This window comes from Elaeis guineensis, chromosome 15 (assembly GCF_000442705.2).
Source record: "Elaeis guineensis isolate ETL-2024a chromosome 15, EG11, whole genome shotgun sequence".
Classification (NCBI taxonomy): domain Eukaryota; kingdom Viridiplantae; phylum Streptophyta; class Magnoliopsida; order Arecales; family Arecaceae; genus Elaeis; species Elaeis guineensis.
Genome location: NC_026007.2, coordinates 70,815,464 through 70,835,758, shown reverse-complemented (window position 1 = coordinate 70,835,758; position 20,295 = coordinate 70,815,464). Strand labels below are relative to the sequence as shown.

The window sequence follows — 20,295 nt, the reverse complement described above, 5'->3', positions numbered from 1 at the left end:
GAAAATTCCAATCAAAGAAAAGATGTTTCTTTATTTTCTCACCAATCATACTTTTCTTTTTTTTCTTCTCTCAAACCAAACAAGTCCAAAAAGGTGAGAAATGGGCAATAGGCAGGACTACAAGCTAGTTACTAATCCTCTAAACAAGAAAAGAGAAGGGTTGCAATTACACCATAATTGATGATATTATTGGGTAGTACTGTATCAGAGTTGTAATTTATGCTCTTCTTTTCCCAATTTTTTCATAGAAAATAAAAATATTATCAATCCTTATCTTTCCCTCAAAACATTTTTTATCATGCCAAATAATTGAAGAATCTGGGGCCAACATGAATAAGGGTGACAATAATTGTAGGTGGTATGAAATCACAATCATAAGGTGGAACATGAATTTGACAATGGAGGGAAAGTTGGGGTAGGCTGGCTATGATCATTGGGGATGGTGGTATAGTGGAGATTGGATAATAAAGATCCTGAATGGAAGAGAGCATAGCAATTGCTGAAGTGATATAGGAAATTTTTACACAAATGTATGGTAAAGATATTGAAGGAGACAAAATAATTGCTTTGTTTAGGCTAGGTGCAGGAAAACTTCACCGGAGACTAATCCAATCTATGATCACCTTCTAATGCTCCTTTAATCATTTTATCTACATCAAGGAAATTCACAATAAGATATTTTTAGATTTAAATCTTGAGTTCCACATTCTTAAATATTTACGTATAGATAATTATGGTATGGATGCATCTTCATTGTTTTCTTTTAAGAATGACTAAATACAAAACTCGAAATCCATTCCCAAGCCTCATATAAATAAAGTCATTATCCATGGTGGCGAGTGTATCGTATGATGATAGTAAACTTATGTTGATAAAAAAGAGGTTGCATAAAGATTAGCTTTAAAAAATGCATTATTAGGTCCATCAAGGGCTTCATTATAGCACATCTAGTAGCAATAAAAAGTCTTATGTTGATATCTAATGATTATATAAAAAATGTAGGGGCTTATATGTAAAACATCTTGTCTTGCTTCTACATTGGAAAGGAATTCTTCTTGAATTTGTTAAGGCGCATGTTCTCCAATATAGTAATTATTTAATATATTAAATCTTATCCATTTATTCTGCAAAAAGATAAGATTAATGTTTCAATATATTATACCATATATGAATAGATGCATTCATGAAAATCAAAATATAAAATATTCAAAAAATCAAAAAAATATTTGTAACCGAATCCCATAATATAATCCTTAAATGTTTCACTACAGAAGATATCATTCAAGCGGCTAAACTATTAATTAATTTTCTATAAATCAAGGAATGTACCAATAATTCTAAACAAGAAGATAGAAAGTATTTACAGATGATGAATCTAAAAATTACTCAATAACTGATTATCTGTCAAAGAATCCTCTCTAAACAAATATGTAGGAATCTTTCATCTCTTAGTCTACTCGTGTCCCTACTTCTCTCTCTACCCCACCGGATTTCAAGATGCCACATATCTTGATCTTCCCTAATCTAGTTTCGAGGTCCTATCATCTTCTATTTAAAAAAAAAAAAAAAAAAAAAGTGAATTACTTCTTCTATTTATTAAGCGTAGAAATTATATTTAAAAAAAAAAAAAAAAAAAAAAAAAAAAGAAAAAAAAGAAGAAGAAAAAGAAGAGAGGCTATCCTTTACCGGTTAATGGTTATATAACACATGAACCGTAAGATGTGAGACATATGAATGATTTGGAATTTTTTTTTTTCAAAAAAAAAGAAAAATAGAGGAAAAAAAATAAAAGGAAGAAGGAGGGATGCGAGGCAGCAACTCGGCCAATAAGGCGGTAAAAGCTTGGAGAGGTGAAAGTCTCTGCTTGGGAACTTGAACCATGCGAAGTGTCTTCAGATGACTAGAACACAGCGGTGGAATTCTGGAGCACTTTCCTCTATCGATCTATTTAACCCTCCTAAAGCTCCTATTGGCGAAAGGAACTTCGCAGCTACTTCGCTTGTGTTTTTTTCCATTTATTAACAACAAACCTCTTCTTCTTTCAAGAGCTCCCGATTATGGTGGATGCAAGAAAGTGACGACTACTGAACCATGAACAAGCCTGGACGCTAGAAGGAGAAAGAGGCTGTGCATTCTAATGATATCCATCGGCAGAGGATTTTCTTTTCTTCTTTGAGCAACTCATTGGCAAAAAATTTGTTGCCCACTTTGTTTTGTTTTTTTTTTTTTTTTACGAGGTTTGATAGCTACTTAAGTTCCTTCTTCCTTTGTCCAAGGATCTTGAAAGCTATCCTTTCTTTGATTCTCTCTCAATATCTATATCAAATCTTGTCCAAGATATGGGGGTAAGGACCACTACTACTTTGAAAAAGCTTTATTGTTAGATATAGGAGAAAAGATTGCGTTTCATTTCTTTCTACTCTTGGTTTTTTAATATAATCCGTGGCTTTCATTTGGTGTAGGTTTTGAGTTGGGTGCAAAAAAAGTTCAACGGGAAACAAGAGAAGCACAGATCCGATGTAGGTTCGAGTTCAGCTCGTCGTAAGTGATCTACCATATGTTTGTATGCTTTGTTTGATTCGAGTGCTTTTTTCGGATCTCCCCATGGCTTTCCCTAAGGTATCTGGCATTCAGAATCTCAAGGATTGTGATGGTGAAAGGGAGAACTCTTGGTTTGATATCATGAGTTCTGTTGATAATGCTAACAGAGCTTATTTCCCCAAGAGCCATCTCTTTTCTTAGTAGTGAATTTAGTGTTGAATTACCTGGCCATGGGCTTTGCTTGGTTAGCTCAGATGAATCTTTCTTTTTTTCATTTTTTTTTTTTCCTCCCTATCTTGATATATGGGAAAAAAATGACTTTGAACTTGTGGGATGATTGTGGGAGAATTTGGAACTTTTCCAAGCTTTTCTTTCAATCTTGTGGTACTCTTTTTCTTTCTTGTACTTTTTCATCTTTAATAGAGTCCAGATGGGGTTCTTCCCCTCCAAAAAGCAAGAAGTTAGCCATTTTTTTTAAGGGAGGATTGCCATATTATTATTTGAGTCCTCACTCTATTGCTCTGCTTTAGATACCTCAATGCAAGATGCTTGCAAAGAAGAATTCAGTGATTGGCCGCAAGTTTTGTTGTCGATTGGAACGTTTGGCAACAAAGAGTTGAAGGAAGACCCACAGAGACATGAGCCCTCAGAAAACTTGGATTCATCTCAAAATTTGCCAGACTTCACATCAGAAGAAGTGAGAAAGTTACAAAAGGAGCTAATAAAACTATTGTCTGGCAAGTCAAAAGCTGGCACCAATGGACTAGAGGTGGGAGAAGAAGAGAGAGCCAATCTCCCACTGAATAGATTTCTAAACTGCCCATCAAGCTTGGAGGTCGATCGAACTGCTTCCCTAAGGCTACATGATGATCTGGATAACAACAATGGCGACCTCTCGCCAACAACCAAGATCATCTTAAAAAAAGCAAAAGATTTGTTGTTCGACAACGGCGATGCAATTAAGAAAAAATCACTCACATTTCTTCTTAAGAAAATTTTTGTATGTCGAAGTGGCTTCTCACCAGCTCCGAGCTTAAGGGATCCCATTCCAGAGTCAAGGATGGAGAAGGTATGGTTTCATGCATTATCTTGGCAAATGTTTGTCTCACATTGGCAGTCCAAATGGTTCCTTAAATTTTATTTTTGTCTTCTAATTACCTTAAAAGATCTTGAGGACATTGCTTCATAAGAAAATATACCCTCGAAGCTCTGCTTCATCATCTTCGACGAGGAAGTACTTGGAGGAGAAACCCATGGAGAAGGTGCAGGCAGAGGAAAAGGAGGAGAAAGGGGAGGATCGATGCAAGTGGGTCAAGACTGATTCAGAGTGTAAGTTTATGTCCTCACAACCTGAATGAATAGAAAAAGCTATAGTTTCTGGAGCGCGCTGACATATGTTTGAATGGGTGCTTACAATATTCTTTTCTTCTTCTTTGCTTCCAGATATTGTTCTGGAGATCTAAACATTAAGGCAGTCTAGGTAAGTACACCGAGTTTGCTTCTTTTTTTTTTGGTTAATTTGTGTTGTCCTTTCAGAAACTCTGAGCTAAATCATAGCAATGCTCACTCCTTTTTGGCTTAATTTGCAGGTATGTTGCACTTGTCTTAATTCAAATGTGTCACATCTATAGGCCTCAAGATGATTGGGGTCATAGTGTTGGAAAGGAAATCTAATCAATCCACTCAACCATCCGTTGTATTGGTCACAAAGAATACAACCCCAATAGGATGGTGTGGAATAGAGGAACCTGAGCTTTTGCTCGAGCTTGTGCAAGTGTATGCCAAAGAATGTCTGACAGTGCCATGACAAGATACTTTGCAATGTTCACAAGAGAATTTTTCTTTTGGCAAATGCCATGTATTCATCCTGTAATATTTCTTATGGTTCGATCGCCTGTCTCTCTTCTGCATATCATAAATTGACACACAAAATTGTAGAGGCTTTGGGATGTTTCTTTGTAGGAAGTTATTTCCAATGCAGGCTTGAGGACGAGAGATCATTCAGTCTCTAATCGGAATCATTTGACGCATGTCAAATGCAAGAACTTGACCATGGCTCACATTGGATTTTTAGCATCATCAAAGAAGAAACCCAAGTAACAACAGATCGAGAAGCTCTTACCCAACGCAAGTGTGTTAGTTTCCGGCCGTGGAAGCAAAGCGAAATTTAACTTTTTTTTTTTTTTTTGTTGGTACATGCGGACAGTTACACCATTATAGTATGAGAGTAGCCAAAAAATTAGAGTACAAAAAATCCCAGAGCATCATAAATTTAACCTTTTTGACAAGTGACAAACCTAGCCAAAATTGATTCGAAAGACTGATTGACGCAGAACATATTTATTCTAATGTTTGGGACTCTGGGTCCGGGCCTAAGCTATTCAAGAGGACATAAAGGACATGGGTGCTGTAGCCCAAGTTCTTAAAAGATCTTGGTAAGTATCTAGTTCTGCTGGGCTAGGGAAGCAACTTGGGCTCGATTCTTCTGTTTATGCTATTCCAATTGGTTTTCAAGATAATTATTCCAGCACAAAACTGATGCATCATGTCCTTGTCTGCTGTTATAATGGTTATCAGATGTGGTGGGCCAGAAATAAAAAAAATGACACATTTTCTTTTTTTTTTTTTGTAAGTTAAAATAAATGACACCTTTGACGGCATCCGTGAGACACTTGCACAAGAGTGACTTTAAGCCTTCTCCTCCGATAATGATTAAGTTTATCTAGAACAGCCTCTCAATGATGTTACAGTCATAAACTTTGATGGCAGCGCACTGAAAAATAAAACTATCCAATGATGACAGATAGTTTTGTGGCATACATTTCTACTTCACCGATATTCTCATAGTGGAATTGAGAGCTACTTGGGCAGAAATTATCTATGTGATTACAAAATTATATATTATAAATGTATGGCTGATTCTCAAATGATGATTAATTAGATGAATCAATGATCACAAACTTATCCATCCTTCAGGTTGGTATTTGCCGTGTCTTTATGGTTGGGTCATTTTCAGAGAACTCATCTTTTCAAAGAATATAGGTTTATTGGTTAGTCCATCACACAACTAACAATGTTTGGCATTTTCTTGATGTATGCCTATTGAAACTTAGAGCTAGATTGTCTTCTCTCAATGTCTTTGCACTATTGCTATTTGTTATATCAAATTTGTATAAAAAAAAAAAGAAATTCTATAGCGTTACCACAAACTTAGGGTAAGCTCTTTTGCTTGCAAATAATCTCCCATAGAAATTGATATTTCTAAATCTAACGTATGGTACGTGTCGAAATATAACACGAGTTGCATTAAGGCCTAAACCCACTGGATCGTATCCGATCCAGACGCTGCTTCCTGGTGTTGTTTTATTTTTTTGGGCTAACAACTCCCTGGTGGTTTTAGTCAAGGGAGCGGTTCTTTTTCTTCTCTATTTCTACCTCCTCTTCCTCTCTTTTTCGAAGGGAGGCAGACAGAAGGGGGCTATCTTTCTCGAGGGGAGAGAAGATTTTCATCCTGCTTTTTAAGTATTCTCCCTCGATTCCTTCTAATCGATCCGGCCTTTTTCTCTTCCGTCGAGAAATTGGTGTTTTTTGGAGGCTAGGGTTTCGATTTTCGGGTAATTAAGGCTTGGATCTGGGAGCCTTTCTGTGGAAATTTAGGGTTTTGGCTTGTTGCTGGTAGTGCGGGTAAGGAAGCTAGGATTTCGAAGAAAAGCTGCTTTTTTTAGGGTTCTGTTGGTTGAGAGAGAGTGGGAGAGCTTGATTTGGTGGTGGGTTGGTGAGGCAGTGGAGCATCCGTGCTGCCAATGCGATTTGTCGCGGTCTGGGTGGACTCTTCGGTGATTTTTGACAGGCCGAAAGGGTTGGGGCTCGATGTCGTGGGCTGGACCGGAAGATATCTTTCTATCTACCTCGCTTGCGAGTTATCTTGACAGTAAGCTTAAGCGCCTCTTTTTTTCTTCTTTATACTCTCCGGGCTGCTGTGAATTTTAGTGAAGTAATTTGTTTTGAGATTTCTTTTCCCTTGTTTCTTCGATACATATATTTTGTTTTTCTATTTTTGATGGAGTTATTGGTTGTAAATGATGTCATGGATTGTTGTTTATCTTCAAATTGTTCGTCAGCTTACTAGTTAAGAAAGGTATCGCGCTTTTGTTTTTAATTGCATTAATGTTGGTTTGTGCTTCGCAATTATGTTGGACTGAGCTACTTAAGTTGGCGCTGGTCGTAATGGTTTTGCTATGTATTTTTTCTCTCAATTCTGCCATCCTTTTTGAGGTTGTATGCATATTGTGAAGAAGGCTTCTGCTCTGCTCTTGGCTTCTGCAGTTTTGATGAATGTTTATATATCTTAAAGACTTGGACTTCACTTTTATCGTTTTGACAAAATAATGCAGTTTCTTAAATTTAGTTGTTGCGGGCAGAAATGAGATGTCATGTATGTCCAACTCTTGCACAACTAACTGCTTCCATGTTTCGGTGTTTACTACTAGTGTTTAGTAGATATTTAGTACTATGTTGTTTAATACTAACTCTTGCGCAACTAATTGTTTGCACATGTTTAACTCTTGCATTACTAACTCAAAAAAATGCTTGTATACTTGTAATTCACTGCATGTTACTCATATGAGGTTGCTGATAAATCATAATATTTTGCTTAAGGTTATAATATGGAGGATAAATAGAATTTTTCTACAAGGTTGACAATTTTGTTTTAACAGGGAATCCATGCCCTTGTATGTTAATTTTTTACAATTGTACACGAGCTTGTTAAACTGTTTGAAGAAAGGGATTTGAGGTGTTGTTCTGATGATTTTGATCTATGAGGAAAATATAGTTTAGTCAGGGGTGTGGTATTTCTAAATCTTTCATCAATTTTTTCACATCATACCCTATCAATTTTGCTAAGGAGACCTGATAACTTCTGGTCCTAGAAATGATTTATATTTGAGAAGTTATGGGTCCCCTATAAATTTGATAACTAGGCCACTTACTAATGGCATTTCGATAGTTTTTTGGGTCAAATGGGCATGTTCCGAGTGTGACTCCATTTATAAAGGTGGTTAGATGTTAGTTTAGATTAATATAAACGATGGCATTTGTTTTGTTTGAGGCTATTGTGAACACTTTCTTTTAAAGCCCTCCTAGATCGAGGTATAAATTTTAGATGTTAGATCACAATATCCCTCAATGTATGTAGATGTTCCTAAAGTTGCCATGGCACTTTCATACATACATCACTCCTAGATAGGGTTGAATAACTTGTTGATAAAAAGATCCAAAAAAAATAAAAAATCAGCATTCTTAGTTGCAAGAAGATAACCTTATAACTGCCTTGTCATGTTGAGAAAAATTCAAAATCAATGGGTTATTGGAAGATATCTGATTTTAATTTAACAAGAATGTGAAAGCATTATTTGGTGTATCAAGCATTTTAACTCTTCGAGTTTGGGTTGTGTTGGAAGTTTGTAGCAATGGAAATGGTAGGCTGAACCAGGGTCAAGCTGACCTGACTTGTCACAAAAACTTTGAGTGGGCCTAAGCTTGTTTTCAACCCACCAAGAGCTGGCTTAAGCCCATCAATTTTAAACATTCTTGGCTTAGTCACAAAGGTTAGATGCGGGCATCACCCAATTGAGGCTTGGCAAACTTGAACCTAGACTCACCGATTGCCCTGGCTCAATGCGTCACCCATCTTTGCATATAGAGTTAAGTTTTATAGAAAAGAGTGTGAGCGAAGAAATCTCATGAAAAGGAGAACAAGAGAAGGATTTGTTTACAATTGTTTGAGAAAGAGAGTGAGGGCTTTGGGCATTTGGAGGCATTGGAAGAGGTGGAGAAGCCAAAGGAAACATAATGAGATGGGAAGAGGAGGCTTGGTGTTGGGGGGCTTTGGAAGCAAAGATGAGAGAAACTAGAAAGTGGTGACGTGGGCAAGTGGGAATTGGCTATTAGGTAGAGGGGGGCATATTAGATGTGAATAACGGGAGGAGACACCGTAATTTAGTTATATGAGGACGATTGATAGCTGTCCATTGATTAAGTAGGTGGAACAAATTGGAATTTTATCCCGCAAAGCACCCATATTGTTATAATTTTGTAGTTTGTTAAAAGTTTAATCTATTAAAAATTCAAAACAATAACAATTAATAAATATGAATTTGTTTATCTGGCTGGATAGATCTTGATCAAGCCTGTTTTGTAATAGTTTTGGATTCATAATCTTGACATGATTGAACTCCTTTACCTAGTGCAACCCATTTGCATACCTAAGATAATCTATGCATTGTTTAGTCATGTTACTCTATTCTATTTGACATGAGTTCAATCATGCATTCAAATCCCTCCTAAAAGAGAAGAGTTTCTTGCATTTGCCTGTTATGAAGCCACATCTGAATGACCCCTTTTTCTCTTTGGAGATGCAATGTTTTTTTTTTTAGGTAGAATATCTGTGTTTACACCTAGATCAGCTAGAAGCATATTAACAAATGGTTAAGAGTTAATTTGTACATGATTTGGCCAAGGAAAGGAAATAAGAAAAGTACAGAAATTTATTGTGTATGTATATTAAAAGAGAATTGTATTAAACAATATTTAAAGCACACTAGGTAAAATTCAATAAAATTCACGAGTACTTCTGATTATTGAGAAATTTTGTCAATAAAGTTGGATGTTTCTTAGGGTGTTATGAACATGTTCCCTTCTCCCTCTCGGATATTTTTTTTAATTAAAAAAATGAATTGGTAATTTCTGCGGGAATTTCTCATTAGTTCAGAAAAGCATGTCATCACCATGTTGCTCGTTAACCACCCTAATTATTGGGTAGTTTATTTTTTTATTGAGGGAATAGTAAGTTACAAGAATTTAAAAAAAAAAATACTATGTTTAGAGGACAAGCACGACAGTGAATACCGGGACAGCTTTGGATTTTTTTTTTTTTAAATATGGTAGGTGTTCCTCATCAGTACATTTTTAACCACAATAGAAAGCTAGTTTATTTTTTAATGAAGGAAAATAGTAAATTAAAAAGAATAATAGATAAAAATACTCTGTTTGGAGGACAAACACAATGGCAAAAATACCAGGACTTTTTTTTTTCTTTTTATGTGGTAGGTGTTCCTCCTTAGTACACTGTGTGTTAGTTATGGGTGGCCATATATATTGCCATATTTTTATAGTCATTAATTCATGGACAATTGTAAGAAAGATTTTAAATACCATGCTATTATCTTTTCAGATGATAAAAACATCTGCCTGTGACATGCACCTATTGTTTTAAACATCAGTTGCTATGGCTGCTATAGTAGCTGCTATAGCGGTTTCAGCCCAAAACCCACTTAGTATCACCACGATGGTACATGGGGCTCGAGTATGAAGCACCCAATATATCTAGGGAAAAACTGCAATGGCAGCTGCTATGTTAGGATTGCTTTTGGATGTGGAAATTTGGAGGAATAAGACTATTCTACAAAATAAGAGTTTTGTGTGTTTGGTTGGATTGATAAGTTTGCGGTTATAGAAGAAAAGTTCTGTCATGATGTTTGGTTGGAAGAATAAGCTGAGGGATAAGTGGTTTTTATGTTTGGACAAAACTACCCTTCCACCATTCGTGAAAATTTTGCTTAGAATGATTAGTTGTTGAAATCTCAACAGCCTCTCCGTCCCCCAACACCCCCCCCCACAACAACCAACCCCAAACACAACAAAAGCTTCCTCAACCCTTGTGTCAGGTCCACTGGCACAGAGCAAAAATTATTAAAGTAAAATAGAAGAAATTGTACACTCCACATATCTTTTTTCACATGCAATTGTGGACATTATTATTTTATGGCTGATGTTGTGCAATTGTGGACATTTTTATTTTATATGTTATTATGTTTTGTGGATGATGATTGTCATTAGAATGCAGATCTGCGCATTGTATGGATGTTGCAATGATGTTAATATATTAGACAGATGATGTTTTATAGCCTTGCCTTTGATGCTTATCATTATTTTTTTGCATGAAACCGATGGGTATCAATGTTTGCCAACTAATTAAAAATACTGATAATTCTAGCGGCCTGCTTTGGTTACATGGTGCCTGCTACTCATACATGCCATGTAATCCTCTGGCTGCTAACTGCCCACAATCTGATTTTTCATAACTTGTGTACACCATTGTAAATGGTGGCGGGTAGATAGAGCCTTTTTTGCATAGCTAGTGTAATCGTTTCTCTACTCCTTTTGTAATACATGGTCTGTACAGCATCATCTTTATATGTGTGTCTGTATATAGATGTATAAATGTATATTTATATATGTACGTAAGTATGTCTGTATGTATATCTATACATACATATTTATGAGTTGGATTGCATACTTTATGTTACATCTCAGGAAAAATAAATTAATGATTCGAAACCAAAGATGCAATCCAAACCATTAAAGTTGATCTACACTATAAAAAAAAATGCTTAGAAACCAAAATCACCTTCTTTGGTAATCTCCAATGTAAGCATCTAGTGGGTGCAAAAATGAATGATTCTGATAGTATAACATTGTGTTTTACTGTGATTTAATAATCGAAACCTGGTCAATTTAAATTACCCATGTTTTAAGATGTGTAGATCATGATCAATAAAGTGGATTTCAATTTGTATGCTCTATCATGTATTTTGCCATTGCATTTGATATCATTCATTTTTGTACCACTTGATGCATAGGTTAAAGACCATCAAAATAGATGAATTTTGGTTTGTATGTTGGAATCCATTAGTGACGTGCATAATACCAAGGTCTCAATCTGTTTTAAACAGTTTGTTATACTGTTCTGGATTGGACACATCCAACTCATCCATTTTTTCATGTAATTGACTTGATTTGACAGAAAAGCTTCTTGTCTTACTACGTGATGGAAGAAAGCTTCTGGGAATTCTTCGCTCTTTCGACCAATTTGGTATACATCTTTCATGGCTTTGTTTTACAAATGGTGTTGTATTTGTGCTTCCACGCTCCGGTGCTTATTTTGGAACTGTCATCTTTTCACAGCAAATGCTGTTCTTGAAGGTGCTTGTGAGCGAGTAATTGTGGGAGATTTATATTGCGATATCTCTTTAGGTCTATATGTGATTCGTGGAGAGAATGTTGTGTTAATTGGAGAACTGGTATGATTTTCTCTTGCTTAATTGATTATTCATGTGTTTTTGGGAATATGGATATTCCTCATTCAGTTTATTTTGTAGGACTTGGAGAGAGAGGAGCTTCCTCCCCATATGATTTGTGTTTCAGCTGCAGAGATCAGAAGGGTATAGCCACACATGCTTGTTAGACATAATCTCTATTTCTTCTTTTAATGCCTGTCAATTTACATATGTGGTGCCTTTACACTTGTGTTTTGCTTTATTGTTCACCTTCTTACTTTTGGATGCTGTCACCTGTGCATATGAACTGGCTGACTTTGACCTCGCACGAGCATCTGTGCCACTGTTACCTAGACACTTCGCACATGCCAAGTGTCTAGATTTCCTGAAGTTTTCAGCATCAAAACCTCCGGGGAAAACCGGAGAAGAGTTGCGTATATACAATACATTTATTTGAAACCATATAAACATATCAGTGTTACATGTTAAGTACTAGACTGAGTTGACCGTGCAGCTGACCTTTACATTAAACATAAATTATGCTTATATTTGGAAAGACAGAAATATCGGAGAAGCTTTACTGAAGTCTGGACGTTGTGGGCTAATGTTTTCGATATTTTCTAGTGCTTGTAATGGTTGCTTGTTAAGTGTCATCTTGTGTGGCGGACTTGAGGACACTCCATTTTTCAGAGTACCAAACAATGTCTTGCTCTGTCATGTCCTCTTAATGTTAAAAAAAGTGCCAGCATAGAGAGTTCCTAAAAATCAAAGTGCCCATATGCCCATGGTATTTAGTGAACCTAAAAGTCATGGTTGTTAGGTGGCCCTACTTATATGATCATGACAACTTGCAAGCATAATGTGCACCTGGTTCTTTGCTCCTTTTATGTATTCTCTGGGCCCCAGTTGATGCCTAAATTTTAAAGTTCCATAAGTAACAGATTTGCCCAAAAATTGGATTTAAAAAAGTTTTCTTTGCGAACTTTTGGCTTGCTTTCCTGTGACATTTCTATAGAAATGCAATAATCTATCAAGTCCACTTGCTTCTATCTATTTTTTTTCTAATTTTTAGTTTTTCTATACAAGTGCCTCTGGGTCTAGCAGAACCAGTTAGATTCAGATGCACTTTTTGGCTATTAGTTTTTCTTCTGTATCTCACCTTGAAAATGGATGTGTCATTCATCTACCTGTAGTTAGTACCCCAACCATTTTCCTCAATCGGTTCTGAATTGTTCAAGCCTTTCTGGAGTAATGAAGTTGTTACATTTCATCTGCAGGCTCAGAAAGCAGAAAGAGATGCTACAGATCTGAAAGGTTCCATGAGAAAGAGAATGGAGTTCTTGGATCTGGACTGATAGCTAAGTTATTAGCTCATATGCTCGCACACTACCGTTTTGGTGGGTTTATGTCATCTCACCCGCAAATTTTATCGCGGTTTGGTTCAGGGATGCTACATAAAAGCTTCTCTTGCTCCCTTTCCCCATGTTTGCTGCAATGTTTGCCGAAATGGTGTGTCCCATTGCTTTTCGTAGTATAACTTATCAAAGCTGTGGAGTGGTGCATAGCGAACGGATGGTTTTAAGATGGTGTTTAGCATTGGGATGTTTCTTTTGATTTGATAAAGGCTGCTGCATTTCAGTTTAATGATAGACGCAAATATAAAATTAACCTTAAGAGTCTTTTACCCAGCCAAACATGATTCTGAATTCCTATTTTCATGCGCTTGTTTTCACTGAATTACTAATACAGCTCTGCTTGGTTAGGTCCATTATATATTACTGTAGTATTATCTACTGCTGGTCTATTGCTGTTATTCCTAATCTTGCCTGTGCCCAGCTGCAAGATAGCGAACATTCACAGGCAAGAACCAGATTAAACTGTATGGCTTGTCAAGAGTAAGTGCTGGGGGGGTGTGAAAATGGATGCTAGAACTCTCCTGGATGGCTTGAGAGTTGAGAGTTCTTATCAACAGCTATTTTAATAAGCAGGATCTACAGATCTTGTGAAGTTGGTATGAATCATTCTTTGCTGGTTCTTGAGAGTGAGCTGTAGATGCCTGTTTGGCGTTCAGCATGCTTGCAAAGTGGGGTTCTATTGCAACATTACAATCTGGGGCTTTTTGCATGCATGCAAAGTAATAGATGCCAGGTGCATGGTATCGTAGTCGAGCTTTCCCCCCTTTTTTTGGTTAAGTAGGAGGCAAAGCCTGTAGAAAAAACTAAACAAATTACCGTCTTACATAATGTGCACCCTGAATTTGGTTGGCCTTGTGAGATATCCAGCCGGAAATCAGACGGCATTCGCAGACACCCAATTTGCACTCTGATGATTGATGTGAGCCGGGCTTGTTAAAATGAGCGAATTTGCTATATTTGCTATTTGTTCTCCCATCTGCCCTAAACTGCTCTCTGACCTGATTACTGCAGTCTTGCTAGTAGAAACATAGTATTAATTAAGATAAATAATTCATATATAAATTCTATAGATTATTAAGCATAGAAAGTTGATTGCCTGGTGGCTTCCTGGGTTTAAACTTAATTATATTCCAAATTTGTTGATTGTGTCGTGTTTTTGTTTATCCTCATTCAAATATAACTATTATCTTGCATTGCTGTTTTTTCCGCTGAGCGATGACATTGTAAACACTCAATACTTGTTTCAGATATACCATGCCGCTTGTTTGCTATATCTTTTTGTAGAATTTGAAGCAATAACACTGGATTTTGGTGACCTGCGTTCTATTGAACTGAATTAAGAGCACTTGCATTCTGTGGAACTGATTTAAGAGCATTTTCTTGTTGGAAGAGATGTGACTACATTGTAAATGTTTCATTACCCCCAATACATCTTTCGAATTAATAACATGCAGAAAATGAAAGATTTTGTTCAATTTCAGTTGAACTTAATGAATTCCTTGTTACTGTCCGTTGGATGTCCAATTTCAGTTGATCTTAATTAGTTCCTTGTTACTGTCGCATGACGACATGACTCGAACACGGTCTAATTGCAAGGAAAAGGAAGCAAATTTTTTCAATCTGCTCATATTTAAAAAAAATGCAAAAATAGGGGTTTTTTTTTTTCCGCCTTTACTAATTCAATCATAAACGGTTACATAGCTCCTTTGTTTGTATTTGTGAGGTTTGAATCCTTCAATCCTGATCAAGTTCCTCTTTTAGTTACAAAAGAAATTAGGTGGAAAGCATAGTTAAATATTTTTTTTTCATTTTTACTTGTTTCTCATCATATATACAAACTTATGGTACAGGATGTCTATTTATATTAGTTTAGATCTATTTGTCAAGATATGGATTAGAGGCCTCTCCTAATTGGCATCAATTTTTTTCAAAATAAAAAAAATCTTATAAATATGTTCAGATTTGTATAAAAACAAAATCTTAACTCCTTATATTAACTTTATGTTCTGTCGTACCATCAAATTTTTTCTAAATTGTTTTTAAAAAAATCTTGAAGTTTTAATTCTTGATGGACATCTAGTTTTATGATGCATCTTGCTTTTTCATCCTATTTAGTCCTATTTGGAATAGTGGTCCATAGTAGATCTGACAAGGGTTGTTGCGTCGATATAAAAATTTATACTAGTTGTCCGATAGGATGATTTGATATGATTTTTATTGGCTTCGCTTAAAATTTTCAAAATAAATGAAAAGCCCTTTGGATTCTTGTTTCAAATAAAATAGGAGAATCCAAGGGTTAAGCTATTCCTCCACCTCTCTTTAGCCCTTCACTTACCTCCTTTGGCCACCCCTCTTCCTCTCTCACTCTCTCCTTCCCTCTCCCTCTATCCATCTGTCACTCTCTTCTTCTCTCCCCTTCTATTTCTTCTTTGCCTTTGCTGACCTGTTGAACTGAAAGGTAGAATCATATTAATCCGTCTCAGTACAGCTTGAGATGATCTGAACCGGATGATCAAAATGGTATGACGAATCTTGTTCGATGATCTTCATGGATCAAAGCTCTCCTTGATTACCACTCGCTTTGCATTGCTCGTGTTGAAACAGCTGTTCACACGCATGTTCACGCATGCACTCATGTGCACAAGTGCACGCACAAACAATGCCAAATAAAAGGCAAAAAGAAAAAGAGAACAAAGTAGGAGTTTGGAGTACCATATGATGATATCAATGATATTAACACTCATTTCATCAACCAATCTAGCGAATGAAAAATAAAAGTTATGCTGAGCTATAGCCTACAATACTCAATAGTCATCACTCCACAAAAGATTTGTCCAATTTATTGTGATAATAAATTGTGTGATGATATAGGGTAGACTCAAACCCAGACAGTATCTTCCAAGAACTTTACCTAATGAAGCAACTGACACCCATGCATCATCTCTCTAATCCATAAGCACTATCTCTTTCAATGGAATTCTCCATGGTCATAGAAAGCCAGCAGAAATGGAAAAGTCTCGGATAGAACGGGTGGATGTCGGGTCGGCTAGGCTGGGTTATCTGAGGGATATTCTCAAGCTGGTCTCGTGTGCATAGGTCCGGACCAAGGGTTCAATTCAGCTTAAGTGTAACCCACCTCCTTCCGCATGATCCCATGAGGTGTTCGAAGAAGGCGAGAAATCCACAGCATCCATTCACACTATTGTCAACAAATGGAAAAAGAAAAATCATATTGTAAATAAATAGGGCCTGATTGATGTTAATTTAAAGGGGAAAAATGGAGTTTTACATAAATGAATAGGCTTGCCCCTTAAATAATAATTTGCATAATGGGTAGAATAGTGTTAATAGTGTTGTTAAAGAAAATAGGGATTCTAATATTTTTGATTAAACAAAAATTGTTATTCAAAGATGGAAATTGAGGAATTGAACGATATCAAAACCTTACTGCAACTATTTATGGTGCAACCACCGGGTTATATAAATCAATTAGGACTAGTTTGGTTCACTGGAAATGGAAAGAAGAAACAATTTCTGGAATGTGGAGAAGGGACTTCTTATTCGATTAGAGTTTTAAGAGGAGAGAAAATAGAAAAATTTCTTCCCATGAAAATATATTTTTCATATTTTATGAAAAGTAGAAATCTATTAAGGAGGTAGGTTTTGAAACAATGTGATATTATAATATATTAATATTATATTTATATTAATATAATATAAAATTATTTTATATAAAATTTAAGAGTAAAAACGTATGATCTTATATTTATTAAGAGTATAATAGATATTATCTATAGTTTTTTCAGAAAAATAGATACTTAACTAAACATAAGTCATTCTATAATAAATTATTTTTTTATGATCAACTAAATATGTCAAAATTCTATTCACAAAAAATAACTTCTCAGGAAGCAACTTTAACTTCCTAAGAAGAAAAGTTCTTTCAAAAACCAAACGAGCCCTTAGGAATTGTCAGTTAGTAAACATCACTCCTATATTGTCATTATGATATATTATATACTTTTAATCCATTTCTCATTGTTCAATATTAATAACATTTTAACAACAGCACCACTTAAATTCTCTAAAAATACCTATGGGCAAAATATTTTGAGTAGAATTTTGAATGTTTATTAATGTTTTTGTACTGTACTTTATATATATATATATATATATATATATATATATATATATATATATATATATATATATTACATTAATAAAAATAGATCGATCTTAATTGCTGCTTATTGATTACAACATTTTTCTCAACAAACCCTCTTCAATTTTAGGTTATACAAAACTTGTATTTAGACTAGGCTATTCAATAATTTGTCCGTGCTGTAGATGCTATCTAAATCAGATTAAACATCTCCCACTCATCTCTATGATGGATCTTGTCAATCACTTTAATCTCAAGTTGCAGCATGAATTCTGGTTTAATTGCTTGGATAATGGGACTCTACGACTCTAAGCAAAATTCTGCTTAATAAAACCTCTATTGGTTGTTTTTCTATTGGATCTTCTATTATTTATTATCTGATCAATAGCTGAATGGTAACTCAATTTGAACCTAAACAGATATTTGTACTATTAGTTCTGCTATACATTCTCCTTATCCTCTTTACCATACGTAACTCCATATCAATAAAATTTGGGTGGCTAAACCTCATATTCCAAAGAAAAAAGACTTCAAAATTTACAAGCAAACTCACACTAAAAATTACCATCCACTTCTGGATGGATCCAAACCGTTTTAATTTTGTATAAGATTTAAGTCAACTTGTTCCGACATTATTTAGTCAGAGTGGAAACGATACACAAGAGATTGATATCATCGGTTGCTAGCGGACCTGATCCATCATATTATTTTTGGATTGATTCAACCAATAATTGGTACATCATGATGCATTGTTGGAGGAAAAAAAAATTACAGAAGCATCTCTTTAACTTAAATTTTATTTCACTTACATCTCTTATACTTTAAAAAATATCAAACTAATCCTTCTAATTATCGATATGTTCTAATATGATTCAGCCATCTACCTCTATTAATAAAATTTTATAAAATAACAAAAATATCTTTATTTTTATTTTCTTTTTCCTTTCTCCTCTCCGATTGATCCTCTTCTCAATCGCTAGTGTCCCTCTTTCTCCCTTCTCGTTTCTTCTCCTTTCTTTTCTCCTTTCTCCTCATCTATTTCTCCTCCTCTCCTTCCTCCTCTTTCTCCCTCCTCCTTTCTCCTCATCCCCTTTCTCCACCTATTCCTCCATCTCCTCTCCTTTTTTTTCATCCATTTCTCTTCCTCATCCAAGCTGCTCATAAACGTTCTCCTCCATGGCGGCCCCTTCTACCTCCATTCTTTTTTGCCTTCCCTATCTTTCTTTCCATCATCTTTTCCTTCTTATCCTCCTCTTCCACCCTATTCCTTGCTAGCAGCCCTTCCTTCCCTCCTTCCTCCTCATCATCTTTCTCTTTCAAACCAACTCATGAGCCCTACTCCTTTAGATGGCCCATCTGCATCTGTCTCTTTTTATTAATAAAAAATCTTTTCCCCTCCTCTCCTCCTTACTCATTTCTCCTCCTCCATAGCGGCTTCCTACACCTCCTTCCCTTCCTCATCCATTTTACCTTCTCATCCTCTTCCTCCTCCAAATCGCCATAAGCCATCACCTTCACAGTGCCCCCTTCTATCATTGTTCCTTCTCGCTGATAACCCATTCTTCTCCTTATCCTTCCTCCTCATTCTCTTCTTCTTCTTGTCCTTCTTCTCCTCCTCTAACTAGGGGTGGCAAAATATGATTCGATCCGTCAATCCGACCTGCATTCTATCTGCCATAAGCAGATTTGGATTTGGCATTAAACAGATTCGAGTCGTAAACAGATCAACCTGTTTAACTTATTTATTAAATAGATTGGATTTGGGTTTAAAATTTCCAATCTGCCCAACCTGTTTAACCTATTTATATTTTTTATTTAAAATATTTAAATTTTGGTAAAATTTGGGCGGCCAGTTTCAATTTTAATCCTTTTTCGAAAAATTTGAGTGGCCCAACGACGCTTTCCCTTCTTCTTCTTCTTCTTCCCCAAAAAACTTAAAAGTCCTAAATACTTCTTAGTTCTCACTACCTCACCCTCCATCGCCTCCCTCTTTCATGTTGGCATACGAGTTCCTCCATGCTGGCACCCTTGCAATGCCTGTGTCGCCCTTGCAGCTGCTCGCTCCACCGCTCCATCGGTGATGACGACCGGATGTCCCCTTCCTTCCCTCTCTCCTCCTCCTCGGAGAAAGCCTACGACGGTGATGGCCCCCTGTTCCTGCACTCCGTCGGTCGTTCTCTGCACCTCCTCATCGCCGCCTTGCTCTTCCGTCGTGACGTTGCCGCTCATCCTCCCTTTCTCCTCGTCCTCCTTTGATTACCAGAGCCAGATTCGGAGCTCGAGGAGATCGGCCATGGCCTCGTCGTCGTTGGCCATCAGGAGCTTGTTTTCGGGCGTGAAGATAGAGGAGCTCAACTCGAGCTCCAAGGGCAATCGACAGCACGGTGGTTGGACGAAGATGGAGGCGGGGGACAGGGCGGCGGTCGGGCGAAGGCACAGTGCGAGAGGAGGGCGGTCGGGTGGAGATCTGGCGGGGCAGAGCTCTCAGGTTTTTAACTTTTATTTTTTATTTTTCTTTTAAACGGGTTGCTCGGTTGGTCTCGGTCCAATTGATTTTTTTTTTAATAGATTAATAAACAGATAGTAAAGAGGTCGGATCGGGTAACCCATTTATTAAGTAGATCGAGTTTGGTTTTAAAATCTGACTTATTTATTTAAATAGATCGGGTTCGGATTCATATTTTTTGAGTCAATCTGTTTTTGATCCAATTTGATCTAATTGCCACCCCTACCTCTAACCCATTCGTTATGGACGATCCTTCTCCTCTTCAATTTTTTTCTCATCTACTTCTTCTTCTTATGCTCTTTCTTCTTTAAGTCCATCTACGAATAAAAGATACTTTCATCTATTAAGAGAGAAATTTAACATCTTTTTATTGATAAAATAAATGATTGGAGCACATCAGAATATATTGATAATTAAAAAAATTGATTTGATATTTTTTCAAAATATTAGAGTTTAAATAGAATTATACAAAAATATTTTGATAATTTAAAAAATATATATATATGAGTGCAATCGCAATTAGTGTTAGAACGATTAGCGAATCTGCTCCAG

General features: G+C 36.2%; 2 protein-coding genes across 2 annotated transcripts; both read left to right on the top strand.

The window, feature by feature from the left end:
* Positions 1–1,843: 1,843 nt before the first annotated feature.
* Positions 1,844–4,484, top strand: LOC105058613 (protein NEGATIVE GRAVITROPIC RESPONSE OF ROOTS). Its single transcript, XM_010941592.4, has 6 exons — positions 1,844–2,345; positions 2,463–2,541; positions 3,072–3,610; positions 3,708–3,870; positions 3,985–4,021; positions 4,131–4,484. Exons 1-5 carry the CDS (start codon positions 2,340–2,342, stop codon positions 4,002–4,004), a joined length of 807 nt encoding a protein of 268 aa, XP_010939894.1. The 5' UTR covers positions 1,844–2,339; the 3' UTR covers positions 4,005–4,021; positions 4,131–4,484.
* Positions 4,485–5,955: 1,471 nt separating this feature from the next.
* On the top strand, positions 5,956–13,334 carry LOC105058612 (sm-like protein LSM1B). The gene is made up of 5 exons (XM_010941591.4): positions 5,956–6,472; positions 11,408–11,476; positions 11,569–11,684; positions 11,763–11,825; positions 12,938–13,334. The coding sequence occupies exons 1-5, from the start codon at positions 6,412–6,414 to the stop codon at positions 13,013–13,015; spliced, it is 387 nt and encodes a 128-aa protein (XP_010939893.1). The 5' UTR covers positions 5,956–6,411; the 3' UTR covers positions 13,016–13,334.
* Positions 13,335–20,295: the final 6,961 nt, after the last annotated feature.